At 46.7% G+C, this 18,191-nt stretch overlaps 2 protein-coding genes across 2 annotated transcripts in view; one reads left to right on the top strand and one right to left on the bottom strand.

Annotated features, from left to right (window-relative positions):
* The window catches only part of tfip11 (tuftelin interacting protein 11), a 16,808-nt gene extending 7,543 nt beyond the window's left edge, over positions 1-9,265 (top strand). Inside the window, exons 10-14 of the mRNA XM_062541931.1 lie at positions 196-364; positions 1,771-2,014; positions 5,780-5,922; positions 6,390-6,555; positions 8,506-9,265. Of these exons, the coding sequence (XP_062397915.1) occupies positions 196-364; positions 1,771-2,014; positions 5,780-5,922; positions 6,390-6,555; positions 8,506-8,867 (1,084 nt within the window). The 3' untranslated portion in view covers positions 8,868-9,265. The remainder of the gene's footprint in view (positions 1-195; positions 365-1,770; positions 2,015-5,779; positions 5,923-6,389; positions 6,556-8,505) is intronic.
* On the bottom strand, positions 9,250-17,648 carry prim1 (DNA primase subunit 1). The gene is made up of 13 exons (XM_062541937.1): positions 17,406-17,648; positions 16,854-17,011; positions 15,881-15,987; positions 15,678-15,751; positions 14,983-15,119; positions 14,597-14,655; positions 14,058-14,167; positions 13,044-13,135; positions 12,322-12,457; positions 11,470-11,539; positions 11,251-11,357; positions 9,663-9,761; positions 9,250-9,535 (listed from the first exon to the last, which is right to left on the bottom strand). Exons 1-13 carry the CDS (start codon positions 17,512-17,514, stop codon positions 9,516-9,518), a joined length of 1,278 nt encoding a protein of 425 aa, XP_062397921.1. The 5' UTR covers positions 17,515-17,648; the 3' UTR covers positions 9,250-9,515.
* Between the last annotated feature and the right edge of the window lie 543 nt (positions 17,649-18,191).

Raw genomic sequence — 18,191 nt, 5'->3', positions numbered from 1 at the left:
TGCTGGTCAGGTTGCTATAGTAGCTGTCGTGTGTGGTTGTGTTGGTCAGGTTGCTATAGTAGCTGTTGTGCTGGTCAGGTTGCTATAGTAGCTGTTGTGTGTGGTTGTGCTGGTCAGGTTGCTATAGTAGCTGTCGTGTGTGGTTGTGCTGGTCAGGTTGCTATAGTAGCTGTTGTGTGTGGTTGTGCTGGTCAGGTTGCTATGGGAGGTGTGGCTCCCGGTGATGAGGACGGCGGTGACCCAATGGCAGCCCAGGACCGTGGGGCCCATGGTGGACTGCATCGAGTGCTGGGCCCCCATACTGCCACTCTGGATCCTGGACCATGTCCTGGAGCAGCTCATCTTCCCCAGACTACAGAGAGAGGTAACAAGCACACCCACAAGTGCTCCAGCAAAAGTCCTGCTTTATTTGGGATCATAGTCAATGAGATATCACAGAATATAGGTGCCTTGTGAAATATCAGAATCTAGGTGCCTAGTCAGTGAGATATCAGAATATAGGTATATAGCTATAGAATATAGTGTGCCTTGTGAAATATCAGAATCTAGGTGCCTAGTCAGTGAGATATCAGAATATAGGTATATAGCTATAGAATATAGTGTGCCTTGTGAGATATCAGAATATAGGTATATAGCTATAGAATATAGTGAGATATCAGAATATAGGTATATAGCTATAGGATATATACAGTATATAGCTATAGAATATATCAGAATATAGGTATATAGCTATAGAATATAGTGTGCCTTGTGAGATATCAGAATATAGGTATATAGCTATAGAATATAGTGAGATATCAGAATATAGGTATATAGCTATAGGATATATACAGTATATAGCTATAGAATATATCAGAATATAGGTATATAGCTATAGAATATATTGTGCCTTGTGAACATGTAATCAGAGCAGGGTCCAGAAAATGAAATCAGCAGAAAACGTAGTTAGCGGTATATAAAAAATTACTTTTAGAAGTATAATCTCCAAAAATGTGCACAAACTAAACTATACAATATGTCTTCCGTGTTTTGGGGTTACATAACACATCTATAACACATTCTTATTGTATAAGAGTTCCATATTCCCCCATCTCCGTACGAGAGCACTTTTAATCAGAGCTGGCCCCAGCCGAGCTAGATTCAGCACATGCGTGGCCACAGCAAACAAGAGTGTGCCTTGTGAGATATCAGAATATAGGTGCCTAGTCAGTGAGATATCACAGAATATAGGTGCCTTGTGAAATATCAGAATATAGGTGCCTAGTCAGTGAGATATCACAGAATATAGGTGCCTAGTCAGTGAGATATCACAGAATATAGGTGCCTTGTGAGATATCAGAATATAGGTGCCTAGTCAGTGAGATATCACAGAATATAGGTGCCTAGTCAGTGAGATATCACAGAATATAGGTGCCTTGTGAGATATCAGAATATAGGTGCCTAGTCAGTGAGATATCACAGAATACAGGTGCCTTGTGAAATGTCAGAATATAGGTGCCTAGTCAGTGAGATATCACAGAATATAAGTGCCTTGTGAAATGTCAGAATATAGGTGCCTAGTCAGTGAGATATCACAGAATATAGGTGCCTTGTGAAATATCAGAATATAGGTATATAGCTATAGAATATAGGTGCCTTGTGAAATATCAGAATATAGGTGCCTTGTGAAATATCAGAATACAGGTGCCTAGTCAGTGAGATATCAGAATATAGGTATATAGCTATAGAATACAGGTGCCCTCTGAGCCGTGCTGGCGTGTGCCTGTGCAGGTGGAGAGCTGGAACCCGCTGACGGACACGGTGCCCATCCACGCCTGGCTGCACCCGTGGCTGCCGCTCCTGCAGGGCCGCCTGGAGCCGCTCTACCCGCCCATCCGCAGCAAGCTGGCCAACGCCCTCCAGCGCTGGCACCCCAGCGACGGCTCCGCCCGCCTCATCCTGCAGCCCTGGAAGGACGTGTTCACACCGGGCGCCTGGGAGGCCTTCATGGTCAAGAACATCGTGCCCAAGCTAGGTTAGTCTGGGAGGCCTTCATGGTCAAGAACATCGTGCCCAAGCTAGGTTAGTCTGGGAGAACAGCGTGCCCAAGCTAGGTTAGTCTGGGAGAACATCGTGCCCAAGCTAGGTTAGTCTGGGAGACAGCGTGCCCAAGCTAGGTTAGTCTGGGAGAACATCGTGCCCAAGCTAGGTTAGTCTGGGAGACAGCGTGCCCAAGCTAGGTTAGTCTGGGAGACATCGTGCCCAAGCTAGGTTAGTCTGGGAGACATCGTGCCCAAGCTAGGTTAGTCTGGGAGAACAGCGTGCCCAAGCTAGGTTAGTCTGGGAGACATCGTACCCAAGCTAGGTTAGTCTGGGAGAACATCGTGCCCAAGCTAGGTTAGTCTGGGAGACATTGTGCCCAAGCTAGGTTAGTCTGGGAGAACATCGTGCCCAAGCTAGGTTAGTCTGGGAGGCCTTCATGGTCAAGAACATCGTGCCCAAGCTAGGTTAGTCTGGGAGAACAGCGTGCCCAAGCTAGGTTAGTCTGGGAGAACAGCGTGCCCAAGCTAGGTTAGTCTGGGAGAACATCGTGCCCAAGCTAGGTTAGTCTGGGAGAACATCGTGCCCAAGCTAGGTTAGTCTGGGAGACATCGTGCCCAAGCTAGGTTAGTCTGGGAGGCCTTCATGGTCAAGAACATCGTACCCAAGCTAGGTTAGTCTGGGAGGCCTTCATGGTCAAGAACATCGTGCCCAAGCTAGGTTAGTCTGGGAGAACAGCGTGCCCAAGCTAGGTTAGTCTGTGAGGCCTTCATGGTCAGGAACATCGTGCCCAAGCTAGGTTAGTCTGGGAGAACAGCGTGCCTAAGCTAGGTTAGTCTGGGAGAACAGCGTGCCCAAGCTAGGTTAGTCTGGGAGAACAGCGTGCCCAAGCTAGGTTAGTCTGGGAGACATCGTGCCCAAGCTAGGTTAGTCTGGGAGACATCGTGCCCAAGCTAGGTTAGTCTGGGAGGCCTTCATGGTCAAGAACATCGTGCCCAAGCTAGGTTAGTCTGGGAGAACATCGTGCCCAAGCTAGGTTAGTCTGGGAGAACATCGTGCCCAAGCTAGGTTAGTCTGGGAGACATCGTGCCCAAGCTAGGTTAGTCTGGGAGAACAGCGTGCCCAAGCTAGGTTAGTCTGGGAGAACATCGTGCCCAAGCTAGGTTAGTCTGGGAGAACATCGTGCCCAAGCTAGGTTAGTCTGGGAGAACAGCGTGCCCAAGCTAGGTTAGTCTGGGAGGCCTTCATGGTCAAGAACATCGTGCCCAAGCTAGGTTAGTCTGGGAGAACAGCGTGCCCAAGCTAGGTTAGTCTGGGAGAACATCGTGCCCAAGCTAGGTTAGTCTGGGAGGCCTTCGTGGTCAAGAACATCGTGCCCAAGCTAGGTTAGTCTGGGAGGCCTTCATGGTCAAGAATATAGTGCCCAAGCTAGGTTAGTCTGGGAGAACATCATGCCCAAGCTAGGTTAGACTGGGAGAACATCATGCCCAAGCTAGGTTAGTCTGGGAGAACATCGTACCCAAGCTAGGTTAGTCTGGGAGAACAGCGTGCCCAAGCTAGGTTAGTCTGGGAGAACATCGTGCCCAAGCTAGGTTAGTCTGGGAGGCCTTCGTGGTCAAGAACATCGTGCCCAAGCTAGGTTAGTCTGGGAGGCCTTCATGGTCAAGAATATAGTGCCCAAGCTAGGTTAGTCTGGGAGAACATCATGCCCAAGCTAGGTTAGTCTGGGAGAACATCGTACCCAAGCTAGGTTAGTCTGGGAGGCCTTCATGGTCAAGAACATCGTGCCCAAGCTAGGTTAGTCTGGGAGGCCTTCATGGTCAAGAACATCGTGCCCAAGCTAGGTTAGTCTGGGAGACATCGTACCCAAGCTAGGTTAGTCTGGGAGACATCGTGCCCAAGCTAGGTTAGTCTGGGAGACATCGTGCCCAAGCTAGGTTAGTCTGGGAGGCCTTCATGCTCAAGAACATTGTGCCCGCTAGGTTAGTCTGGGAACCTTCATGCTCAAGAACATCGTGCCCAAGCTAGGTTAGTCTGGGTGGCCTTCATGGTCAAGAACATCGTGCCCAAGCTAGGTTAGTCTGGGAGACATCGTACCCAAGCTAGGTTAGTCTGGGAGACATCGTGCCCAAGCTAGGTTAGTCTGGGAGACATCGTGCCCAAGCTAGGTTAGTCTGGGAGACATCGTGCCCGCTAGGTTAGTCTGGGAACCTTCATGCTCAAGAACATCGTGCCCAAGCTAGGTTAGTCTGGGTGGCCTTCATGGTCAAGAACATCGTGCCCAAGCTAGGTTAGTCTGGGTGGCCTTCATGGTCAAGAACATCGTGCCCAAGCTAGGTTAGTCTGGGAGACATCGTACCCAAGCTAGGTTAGTCTGGGAGACATCGTACCCAAGCTAGGTTAGTCTGGGAGACATCGTGCCCAAGCTAGGTTAGTCTGGGAGAACAGCGTGCCCAAGCTAGGTTAGTCTGGGAGAACATCGTGCCCAAACTAGGTTAGTCTGGGAGACATCGTGCCCAAGCTAGGTTAGTCTGGGAGGCCTTCATGGTCAAGAATATAGTGCCCAAGCTAGGTTAGTCTGGGAGAACATCATGCCCAAGCTAGGTTAGTCTGGGAGAACATCGTACCCAAGCTAGGTTAGTCTGGGAGACATCGTACCCAAGCTAGGTTAGTCTGGGAGAACAGCGTGCCCAAGCTAGGTTAGTCTGGGAGACATCGTACCCAAGCTAGGTTAGTCTGGGAGAACATCGTGCCCAAGCTAGGTTAGTCTGGGAGACAGCGTGCCCAAGCTAGGTTAGTCTGGGAGGCCTTCATGCTCAAGAACATCGTGCCCAAGCTAGGTTAGTCTGGGAGACATCGTACCCAAGCTAGGTTAGTCTGGGAGACATCGTACCCAAGCTAGGTTAGTCTGGGAGACATCGTGCCCAAGCTAGGTTAGTCTGGGAGGCCTTCATGGTCAAGAACATCGTTCCTAAGCTAGGTCGGTCCAGTCAGGAGGAGGCTCTGGTTTAGCCGTGAGAGTTTGCCAGTCTGTTTTCATTTCCTGGAATTCTTGACAGGCTTGTGTGCTTGATCTGTGTTTGTTCACTCTTTTCTCTAGAACTGTGTCTGTCTGATGTGTGTGTGTGTGTGTGTGTCTCTGTCTGATCTGTGTGTGTGTTCACTCTTCTCTCCAGAACTGTGTCTGTCTGATCTGTGTGTGTGTGTGTGTGTGTGTGTGCGCTCTTTTCTCGGGAACTGTGTCTGTCTGATCTGTGTGTGTGTGTGTGTGTGTGTGTGTGTGTGTGTGTGTGTGTGTGTGTGTGTGTGTGTGTGTGTGTGTGTGTGTGTGTGTGTGTGTGTGTGTGTGTGTGTGTGTCTGATCTGTGTGTGTGTTGTTCTCTCCAGAGCTGTGTGTGTGTGTGTGTGTGTGTGTGTGTGTGTGTGTGTGTGTGTCTCTGTCTGATCTGTGTGTGTGTGTGCGCTCTTTTCTCCAGAACTGTGTGTGTGTGTGTGTGTGTGTGTCTGATCTGTGTGTGTTCTCTCCAGAACTGTGTCTGTCTGATCTGTGTGTGTGTGTGTGTGTGTGTGTGTCTGATCTGTGTGTGTGTGTGTGTGTGTGTGTGTGTCTGATCTGTGTGTGTGTGTGTCTGTCTGATCTGTGTGTGTGTTGTTCTCTGCAGAGCTGTGTGTGTGTGTGTGTCTGTCTGATCTGTGTGTGTGTGTGTGTGTGTGTGTGTGTCTGATCTGATCTGATGTGTGTGTGTGTTGTTGTCTCCAGAGCTGTGTCTGTCGGAGCTGGTGGTGAACCCGCAACAGCAGCACATGGATCCGTTCCACTGGGTGATGGACTGGGAGGGCATGCTCTCGCTCTCCTGCCTGGTCGGCCTGCTCGACAACAACTTCTTCCGCAAATGGCTGCAGGTTTGTGCTGCAGAACAGTAGGGGAGGGAAGACTTGCGTGTTATATATACACACCAGGCTTCTCTGGAAGATTTATGTGGTCCTCTATCTATGGTAGTATGAGTAGTACTATTGTCTTGCAGCATAACATTGTTTTGAAGATGTAGTCAGTTTCTTTGTATAATTTCGTTGAACTCTTTTGGGGATTATGGGCAGTCATATTGGGTTTTCTAAATGGTCGCCTTCAAATAATATTTTTTTCAATCTAACATCTCGAGGATTTACATATAATTTAATTTCCAGCAGTCAGATTGTCATGTTGAATGACAAGAAATCAGTTTAAATAGATTTAGATGATCAATGACCCATATTAGGGTTTTTGTTTTATATTACTTTGCCAAATAGGTGCCTTGATGTTAAGTTTTTGCTGTTAATGGTGTTACCTTAATTGTGTGTGTGTGTGTGTGTGTGTGTGTGTGTGTGTGTAGGTGCTGTGCTCGTGGCTCAGTAACAGTCCTAACTATGAGGAGATCACCAAGTGGTATCTGGGCTGGAAGTCCATGTTCTCCGACACGCTGCTGGCCCAGCCGCTGGTCAAGGACAAGTTCAACGAGGCGCTGGACATCATGAACAGAGCCGTGTCCTCCGGCATAGGTCAGCCATCTTGTGCGCTACACCTCCCTCACACAATCAGCCATCTTGTGCTCTACACCTCCCTCATATGTGCACTCATCAGCCATCTTGTGCTCTACACCTCCCTCATATGTGCACTCATCAGCCATCTTGTGCTCTACACCTCCCTCATACAATCAGCCATCTTGTGCTCTACACCTCCCTCATATGTGCACTCATCAGCCATCTTGTGCTCTACACCTCCCTCATATGTGCACTCATCAGCCATCTTGTGCTCTACACCTCCCTCATACAATCAGCCATCTTGTGCTCTACACCTCCCTCATACCGTAATTTCCCGACTATTAGCCGCGGCTTATAAATTGATTTTGAAAAATTTCTTCCGATATGAGGTTAATACAGGGGGGCCGTTAATATGGTGTTAATATGGTTTTGTTTCTTTTAACTTGCATAAAACACTGTCTTGCGGCTTATACACAATGCGGCTTATATGCGGGAAATTACTGTACAGCCAGCCATCTTGTGCTCTACACCTCCCTCACTCAATCAGCCATCTTGTGCTGTACACCTCCCTCATACAATCAGCCATCTTGTGCGCTACACCTCCCTCACTCAATCAGCCATCTTGTGCTCCCTCATATGTGCACTCAATCAGCCATCTTGTGCTCTACACTCCCTCATATGTGCAATCAATCAGCCATCTTGTGCTGTACACTCCCTCATATGTGCAATCAATCAGCCATCTTGTGCTCCCTCATATGTGCAATCAATCAGCCATCTTGTGCTGTACACTCCCTCATACAATCAGCCATCTTGTGCTCTACACCTCCCTCATACAATCAGCCATCTTGTGCTCCCTCATATGTGCACTCAATCAGCCATCTTGTGCTCTACACTCCCTCATACAACCAGCCATCTTGTGCTCCCTCATATGTGCACTCAATCAGCCATCTTGTGCTCTACACCTCCCTCATATGTGCACTCAATCAGCCATCTTGTGCTCTACACTCCCTCATACAACCAGCCATCTTGTGCTCTACACCTCCCTCATACAATCAGCCATCTTGTGCTCTTACACCTCCCTCATACAGTCAGCCATCTTGTGCTCCCTCATATGAGCACTCATCAGCCATCTTGTGCTCTACACTCCCTCATATGTGCACTCAATCAGCCATCTTGTGCTCCCTCATATGTGCACTCAATCAGCTATCTTGTGCTCCCTCATATGTGCACTCAATCAGCCATCTTGTGCTGTACACTTGCCTTTGTGCATTATATTGTATACATGTATAATGCACACTATGTTGTATACATGTACAGTACATACTATATTGTATGGTCTGATTCATCTATATGCACAATCTCTTATCTTTGTGTATTATATTGTATATTGCACACTATGTTGTGTTGTTCATGACATATGTACAGTACATACTATATTGTATGGTCCACTTCACCTTAATGCACAATCTATTATCTTTGTGTATTATATTGCGTAGATATAACACATACGGTATTGTATTGTCTATATATTGTCCACTTCATCTATCAGCACCATCTCTTATCTTATGTATTGTATTGTATGTGAGTAATATTGTATTGTCTATCATTCATCCATCAGCACCATCTCTTATCTTATGTATTGTATTGTGTATATGTGTAATGTTAGACAATATAGTATATCATTCCTCCATCAGCAGCATCTCTTATCTTATGTATTGTATTGTGTATGTGTATGTGTGTAATGTTAGACAATATAGTATATCATTCCTCCATCAGCAGCATCTCTTATCTTATGTATTGAGTATATGTGTATATGTGTATATGTGTAATGTACATCATTCCTCCATCAGCAGCATCTCTTATCTTATGTATTGTGTATATGTGTAATGTTAGATGTGTGTATGTGTAATGTACATCATTCCTCCATCAGCAGCATCTCTTACTGTGTGTGCTCTCTGCTGCCCCCAGGTGACTACATGCAGCCGGGCGCGCGGGAGAACATCGCGTACCTCACGCACACGGAGCGGCGGCGGGACTTCCAGTACCGGGCGGCGCAGGAGCGCCAGGAGGCGGAGAGCGTGGCGCAGCGGGGCATCGGCGCCATGGCGACGCCCACGGCCGTGCCCACCAACTTCAAGGACCTGGTGCAGGCCAAGGCGGTGGAGAACGGCATCGTGTTCCTGCCCCTGGTGGGACGGAGGCACGAGGGCAAGCAGCTCTACACGTTCGGCCGCATCACCGTGTACATCGACCGCGGCGTGGTGTTCGTGCAGGGCGAGCGGACCTGGGTGCCCACCTCCCTCCAGAGCCTCATCGACATGGCCAAGTAGCGCCACACCACGTGTGTGTGTGTGTTACATACAAGTAGCGCCAGACCACGTGTGTGTGTGTGTTACATACAAGTAGCGCCAGACCAACGCAGCAAGGCCTGAGGCGCCGTGTACATCTGTGTGTGTGTGTGTGTGTGTTACATACAAGTAGCGCCAGACCACGTGTGTGTGTGTGTGTTACATACAAGTAGCGCCAGACCACGTGTGTGTGTGTGTGTTACATACAAGTAGCGCCAGACCAACGCAGCAAGGCCTGAGGCTCCGTGTACATCTGTGTGTGTGTGTGCGTTGCATAGAACACAGTGTAGCTCCTGCTGTTTTTATACAGTTTGTAAATGTGAACCCTCTGACAGAAACAGAATTATGATTCCTAATAAATGGCTTATTTGATATATAAACCTGTTTTATTCATTTAAAAAAAAAAGGGAGTCGCCAGAGCTTTTTACAACAAAAGGAACAGATGGGGAAAGAGTTTACATGGTGATATTACAGTGATATCTTGGTTACTTTACAATTTAGTAAGAAGGTTTGTAATGAAAACTTTACACTGCTGGGCAAATGTCTGTACATCAAGTGGAATCATGAAAGCAGAGTCTCTGCAAGGGTGGTGTGAGGGGCGATATGAAGGTTGGAATGCTCCGCACCAGATTAGAAGTCCTTCTGGAGGTCTGTGAAATTAGAAATGAAAAATGGAAACATCTTGAAAAAGGTAGTGATTACATTCCATTCCACGGTCTTCACACTTCACTACTCGTGGCCGTTTAAACACGTTTGGAGAGTGATGAGCGATCTTACCACTCTTCCTCAGCATCTCCCCTTTGCGCGAGCGAGCCATCCCATCCAGGAATTGGTCAAACTGCTTCACATACTTAGCCAGACTTGTCCTCTTGTAGTCTGGGTGGGGAATAAAAAGCCATAGTTTTTATAAACAAATATGCTCCAAGTTAACCTGTTACTATCATGAACTGTGCTAATCAATTTGCTTGTGGTGTAGGCTGGGAAAACCCAACCTGATCTGCGGGCGATTTGGATTTCACCCTGCAGCTCAGGCTGGAAACCTGCACATCTATCTCTCCTGCTTCCTGTCCACGTTTGCTGGGTCCAATCACAAACTGGCTTGCCCACCATGCGCACCCGGATCGTTGGTCTGATTGGTTGAAGGACTATCCAAGCCTACGGAGTCGTTAGGCGCGTTCAAGTTGGCTGCGCAGCACAAAAACTGCGCAGCACAAGATGCACGTGGTTAAAAATCTGTCCACGATGGTCTAGATGGGCGTGTTTTCGACTCGGCAGTCGGTATCACATGGCCTCAACTTATCGCGGGAGCAAGGCGTGGCCAGGCGGCTGCTCCGCAAAAGAGCAGTCGGTCTGGAGGTACTGCGGAGAGCAGCGGAGCCTAGACCCTGCCTTCATGACGTCAGGTCTTTGCCCTAATTGGCTTTTACATCCCTGACGTGTGTGCAGGTGTTTAGATGCCTCCCCATATCCACAAGAGTCCGTGCGGGTCCGTGCCTCGTGATTCGTCACATGGTCAAGTCTAGACCACGGGAAGTAGAGAGTGTACAACTTCATAGCAGCGTTTGCATCCCCGCCCCTGCTGCCACCGGCAGCTCTCGTTGCTGCAAAAGGTCATTTGGAGTTGAACTTGAACACGGCTATTTGTACTATGCCCGTTGATCACGCCTCATGTACAGCGCAGACTAATGTTCAATCTTAAAACTGCACTTAGTCAAAGTCTTTTTAAAGCAAGTCACGTCACTCTGCAGCCATATTGGCCATGGGGTCGGGCAGCCAGTTCGAACGTAACAAGACCAGGCCCTATCTAAATTAATGGGGAGAGAGCTGGATGTCCATGTTCAGAAGTGTAAGGGACATAAAAATCACATGTTTGAAATCACAATGAAAATTAGACTAAAATCGCTGAAAAGGTTTGGTGGTTTTGTATCAAATTAACGCTTAAAAAGACTTTTTCTTACTGGTAATCTTGGACTGCGCATGCGTGACCGCCAAGGATCGGCAAAATGATTGGAGCAACGGCACTGGAAGAGGCGGGACATGTGCACACCGACATAAACACCCGCCATCTTTGCGTTACGAAGTTACCCCATGCATTTCAATGGGCGATTTTTCCAGTGCAGTGTCTCCTCATATATAAGTGTCTCTGACTTAGTATGGGGAGACCACTTGTGGTGACCAAGTAGTGGAAGACAAATCAATCTTGGCGTGCGACGCATAGTATGAGTCTCACCTCTGATCTTGGCGTGCGGCGCGTAGCATGAGTCTCACCTCTGATCTTGGCGTGCGACGCATAGTACGAGTCTCACCTCTGATCTTGGCATGCGACGCGTAGTATGAGTCTCACCTCTGATAGCATGAGCCTCACCTCTGATCTTGCGTCGCTCGGCTGCCTCCCCCTCACTCTCGTTCTCCTTGTCCACCTCGTCCTCCTCCTCCACAGTCCGAGGCTTGTCCAGCTCCTCACAGATCAGACTAGAGACAGAACGACCACGTCAGACAACGGCCACAATGCTCAAGACCTGATTGGTCTTCATTTGGCTCTACTGTTTGGGTGTTCAAAACATTTCTCTTTTTGGAGACTCACCGGATTGTTGGAACTTCAAAAGGATCGAATGAGTCCAGTTCTTCAAGGTTAATTGGCACAGATATCCGCCCTGTGTGCATGATAAATTATTAGCATTATTGTACTTTGAGATTAAAGATTAAGTCAAATTCCTTGTTTGTTTATGCAAACCTGACCAATAAAGCTGATTCTGATAATATTTGCGATAGTATTCTAACTCCAGTCACTTGACTCCGAACTATTTTACATTCAGATCTAATAATTCAAATCTGAGCAACATTCCAAAAGGGGAAAGTGGAAAGAGAAGGTGCAGTACAAGCCCCTACTGAACAAGCCCCTACTGAAGATGCTGCAGCACAAGCCCCTACTGAAGATGCCCCTACTGAAGATGCTCCTACTGAAGATGCTGCTACTGAAGATGCTGCTACTGAAGATGCTCCTACTGAAGATGCTCCTACTGAAGATGCTCCTACTGAAGATGCTGCTACTGAAGATGCTCCTACTGAAGATGCCCCTACTGAAGATGCTGCTACTGAAGATGCTCCTACTGAAGATGCTGCTACTGAAGATGCTCCTACTGAAGATGCTGCTACTGAAGATGCTGCTACTGAAGATGCTCCTACTGAAGATGTTGCTACTGAAGATGCTACTACTGAAGATGCTCCTACTGAAGATGCTGCTACTGAAGATGCTGCTACTGAAGATGTTCCTACTGAAGATGCTCCTACTGAAGATGCTGCTACTGAAGATGCTCCTACTGAAGATGTTGCTACTGAAGATGCTACTACTGAAGATGCTCCTACTGAAGATGCTGCTACTGAAGATGCTCCTCCAGGCAGCAGTGCAGAGCAGAAGTGTGATGCTCATTCTCACCAGTTTTGGGATGGACGCTGAAAGGGCTCTTCAGTAAATGGTTGACTCCTTTGCTGACGTTGACGTCGAGGCGGGGGTAGCAGTACTGCAGCATGATCTCCTTATCGATATACTGGCACCCTTTCTTCGAGCTCACCTGCACTCCAAACACAGCCAGAGGACACCATGTCATTGGACAGAAGGGAAAGGTGAGCAAGTGATTCAGTTTCACAGAACAGGGCAAACTTCCGTCCTTACATTTAAAAAGGTATTTTATAGATTAATGACTAATGATTATTGATTAATGACGGCGTCTTAACAGGCCGTAAGGCCTCGAGTCATAGTTAGGGATGTGTTGTCAGAATGTGTCTAAATTGGCATCGGATCATTCTACTGATTCCAGAAGCAGCAGTTTACGGATTATTCTATTGGTTCCAGAGGCAGAAGTTCTATTGTAGTTTACGGATCATTCTATTGGTTCCAGAGGCAGAAGTTCTATTGTAGCTTACGGATTATTCTATTGGTTCCAGAGGCAGAAGTTCTATTGTAGTTTACGGATCATTCTATTGGTTCCAGAGGCAGTAGTTCTATTGTAGTTTACGGATCATTCTATTGGTTCCAGAGGCAGTAGTTCTATTGTAGTTTACGGATCATTCTATTGGTTCCAGAGGCAGAAGTTCTATTGTAGTTTACGGATCATTCTATTGGTTCCAGAGGCAGTAGTTCTACTGTAGCTTACGGACCCGCTGGTGCTGCACCAGACCGCAGAGCTTGTTCCAGCGCTTCTGTGGGTTCTTCTCACTCTGGAACACGGTCTGCAGGTCCTCTCGCACATGTGCGGCCACGACGTTAAGGAACACACACATCACACAACACACAATGCTCATCACACAACGCACATCATCACACAACGCACATCACACAACGCACATCACACAACTCAGTGCTCACATCACACAACTCAGTCCTCACATCACACAACTCAGTCCTCACATCACACAACTCAGTCCTCTTGCACCTGTGCGGCCACGCGGTTAGGGACTCAGACAGCGACTCACACATCACACAACTCGGTCTTCTCAGAGTACGTCCACCATGAAGTTAAAGGGGAAATCTTTGTATGCCATCAACAAATGTGAATCTCGTGTTGAAGATAGAGGGAGGACCACCTACTCCTGATGCGTAATCTACCATTTCAGCAAACTCCCCCCACCCCCCTTACACGCACACACAGTCCTCCTTCCGTCAACAACGCAAGACTTGCATTCGTCGATAGACAAATTAAAAATGGCATCGCCCAGAAAAAGAGTGGAAAAGTTACTCCAGGTACTGTGTGTGTGAAGCTAAGGATCGACACATCACACAGCTCAGTCTTCTCAGAGAACACAAAGCTCCAGGCCAAGCAAGGGTTTCCCCTCCACCACTCACACACCATCTCCACAGGGTAGGCAAGGGTTCTCCCCATAGATATATATAGGTCTAGGGTTCTCCCTCCACCACTCACATACCATCTCCACAGGGTAGGCAAGGGTTCTCCCCATAGATATATATAGGTCTAGGGTTCTCCCTCCACCACTCACATACCATCTCTACAGGGTAGGCAAGGGTTCTCCCCATAGATATATATAGGTCTAGGGTTCTCCCTCCACCACTCACACACCATCTCTACAGGGTATGCAGCACATCATTGCTTACCAAACACTTTGTTGATCACATTAACACGTTTCTTGATGTACAACATCATTTTTGAAGGATATCATCGGGCACAAGAGCCAGAACTTTGTCCGCAGTCTTGCTGTTTCCCAGTATGTCCTGGTCTGCAAGGGCATACTTGGGGAAGTAGCGCTCCACCACAGCAAGAGATTCTCTGTGAAATAAATCAGTGGTGAACATTACAGATTTAAACATGTTTACATCCAGCGAAGAATGAATAACAATGGTGTTTATTTACAAAGCTATGCAAAACAAGTCATAGTCTGACTTGGTCAATAGGATATGCAAGGAAGGTTGTTCAGGTACCTCAATTGCTTCCAGAGTGTTTAAACCGGCGGCCACTATAGTTAATGTAATCAGTGTCTACATGGACTTGCTTAGTTGTTGCAGCACAAAGTAAAAGGATTTATGCATGTGTTAAAATAGCAGTTATTGGGCAAACCATATCTTCAGTGTTGGAGTACACATGTAAGGAGCCAAATACAACTAATGAGGTTCCTGTTCAGCCTTCCGCACATATAGCCCGCTAGTTTACAAACAGTCTTTTCCAGGTGATGTGTGGAGAGCAATAACACAGACCTACCTGATGAATGGATGTAGAGGATCGGACAGCTGGACTTTCTTCATGGTCTCTTCACCACCCTAGTAAACCAGTGAACCAGAAACACTGAAATAATCACTACATCCAATACTCCTTTATAAACAAACCACTTGGGTGGGCAGATGTAAAATTTCCTGTTTGAATGTCACTATGCAGCATAGTCTGAACAAAATACTATGACTAACACCATGAGAAGGGCAGCCCATACCCTCACTAGACTGAGGTACTAGACTGAGGTATTCTATAGCCCATACCCTCACTAGACTGAGGTATTCTATAGCCCATACCCTGACTAGACTGAGGTACTCTATAGCCCATACCTTGACTAGACTGAGGTGCAAGACTGAGGGGTATTCCATAGCCCATACCTTGACTAGACTGAGGTACTCTGCGACAGCAGAGCGAGCAGCCACTGACAGCTTCCTCGCGGCGTCATCACACACCCAGCAATGGATCCCTCTCCTGCCAGAGTACACCCACAGAAGGTGCCGGAAGCCAAAGTCCTCTGGAATAGAGTCGAATAGAGGAATCAGTCAAATAGAGGAATCAAATACGTTGTGACAGGATAATTGATATCAAAAGCTTGTCAACTGAACTGAATGGCCTCATGGGGCATGTGTTTTCTTCAGTGTCTTAGGCTTTCCAAATAGCATGAGGTCCTAAAAGCTACAATAGCCACGTTTACATGGACAGTTTTATTGTCATTCCGATAAAACTACTCCAATTGAAAAATCTGTGCCGCCTGTTTACATGGGGAACGTTCCATACCGATCAGGTGCTTTCAAGCGCTTTAGAATCTTTGATCAGAGTAGCCGTTGTTGCCTACTTTTCATTGAGAAGATATAGCAGTCAATCCAAGTGACTGTATACATGACTGTTCATTCGGAATAGGAACGGACTACACCTCCTCTTTCATTCGGATTAAAATCCTGATCGGATCAGGAATGTTCATTCTGATTGAGGTGTTCATATGACAATTTGTATTCTGATTGAGCGGTTATTGCGTAATTAATCGGAACAGACGTATCCATGGTAACGTGGCTCCTGCCGTGCTGGTGCTCACCTCTCAGCGCCCGGTCCAGGATTCTGATGGCAATGGTCATCAGTGGCCAGCACTTGGCACAGATGTCCGCAGCACTGCAAAACACAACAATGGGGCATCAAACACTAGAGCCGAACGCAACTGGTGTTCACTTCACTACATGTGACTGGATTTCAGGGGTGTGTGCGTGTGTGTGTGTGTGTGTGTGTACACGCGTACAATACCTGCAGCATGTTCTGACATCATCGTAGTCTGTCATATCAATATCAAATACCAGCTCCTTCTCCAGGGCCTGGAATGCGCCGGACTTCACAGTGTTGTGTTGATTAGGCTGAGACAGAGTACATTCAGATTTAGAGATACACTTAACTTCACGGTGTTGTGTTGATTAGGCTGAGACAGAGTACATTCAGATTTAGAGATACATTTAACTTCACGGTGTTGTGTTGATTAGGCTGAGACAGAGTACATTCAGATTTAGAGATACATTAAACTTCACGGTGTTGTGTTGATTGGAGACAGAGTACATTCAGATATTCAGATTTAGAGATACATTTAACTTCACGGTGTTGTGTTGATTAGAGACAGAGTACGTTCAGATTTAAAGATACATTTAACTTCACGGTGTTGTGTTGATTAGAGACACAGAGTACATTCAGATTTAGAGATACATTTAACTTCACAGTGTTGAGTTGATTAGAGACAGAGTACATTCAGATTTAGAGACACATTTCAGTTCAGGGAGAGGTGGAGTTCTTTGAGAAGATAATGAGATATTGTTGATGGACAATAATTTCATATGCTTGTCGATATGTTACCCTGTGTCTGTACACAGCTCCAATGCTAGTGGATATACAGTATATATATATATATGTTACCCTGTGGCTACACAGCTCCAATGCTAGTGGATATATATATATGTTACCCTGTGGCTGTACACAGCTCCAATGCTAGTGGATATATATATACAGTATATATACAGTATATATATATATATATGTTACCCTGTGGCTGTACACAGCTCCAATGCTAGTGGATATATATACCCTGAGGCTGTACACAGCTCCAATGCTAGTGGATATATGTTACCCTGTGGCTGTACACAGCTCCAGTGCTAGTGGATATTATATATATATATATGTTACCCTGTGTCTGTACACAGCTCCAATGCTAGTGGATATTATATATATATGTTACCCTGTGGCTGTACACAGCTCCAATGTCAATCTTGTAGGGGTTCATCTTCTGCATCTCCTTCTCCAACTCATTCTGTGTGCTGAAAGACTGGTACCGGACATAGATGTCATCTTTGAGGGTGAAGGAGAACTCACGGTTCTGGAAGTAGCCCTTGGTCACTGTCAGGTCAGAAATGTGTTAGGTCATCTCAGATGCAAGCTACTGATGATGATAAATATCAACTTGCCTATCTGCTGATGCCTGATTATTTGTTCTAACATTAAGACATAAGAGTGATATCATCTTCATTAAACTTCCCAGATACATTGCTGGGTAAGCTTTCAAACAGCGTAATGTTAGAGCTGGTTATTTGAAAATGTAATGAGACTGACAGTTAGCTAGCAAAGTTTACTTCTCAGTTAGTTAGCTGATGTTATGACAATGAATATAGCCCACCATATAAAGCTGTGAGTAATTAGTAGGCAAGACAGCTAGGTTTAATTTAAGAGAGATATATACTACCGGTCACATTTCCATTTCAGTTCAACATACGGAAAACATAATGTTACTCACCACCTCCATAACTTAGCCACCGATAGTACTGTGAGAAAGGGAACAATCGGCGATAGTACAATGGTAGCAAGTCTGGTAAACTGGCAGGGTCATAATCTGCGGCTGGCATGTCTGCAGCAAAATAGGACACAAACAGTCTGTGCAGCAGTGTATATTAACGATGCTAATATGCGTAGCCAACTTCAATATTGAATTCAATATTGAATTCTTCAGTCCACTCGCTGACAGCCAACCTGCTACAAATGAGCGCGGGAAACTGAAGGTAAATAGGAAACAACGTAATTTCCTAGGTGAATGGGTCGATGGGATATGTAGTCAATTGCTCCGTTCTATTAGATTACTGTCGCTTCACGCCACCAGATGGCGCCCTCTCTCAAACTGAGTGCATGTGATCCAGCTCAGCGTCTTCACCCATTCCTTATGAAACCGCTAGTCACATGCGGCTCGCCCTCCCCCCCCCCGCCCTCCCCCACCTCCCCCGGCCCGTGCCCACCTGCACTGCAGTCGGTGGCGCTGAGGAGAAGAGAGATGTGTTATCACACAGCGCCAGCATGAGTCATGAGTCTCCAACGGGATCAGGAAACTGTGCCAACGGCGTCCGTGTCTCATATCCAGGCCAAGGAGCCCTCATCTCCATCCTGTAACGTTTAGATTTTTTAAAATGCTTCCAGTGCCAGGTCCTTCTTGGGAAACAAGTAGGCCTACATGCTCTGCTCTGTTTTCCTTTATTGAGTCACGACATCCTCCATGCATCCATATATTAAATAGTAAATAATAAAATAAATA

The sequence above is a fragment of the Sardina pilchardus genome, chromosome 7 (genome assembly GCF_963854185.1).
Source record: "Sardina pilchardus chromosome 7, fSarPil1.1, whole genome shotgun sequence".
NCBI lineage: Eukaryota > Metazoa > Chordata > Actinopteri > Clupeiformes > Clupeidae > Sardina > Sardina pilchardus.
The sequence above is the reverse complement of the archived record's forward strand: the minus strand, read 5'-3'. Positions and strand labels throughout refer to the sequence as shown.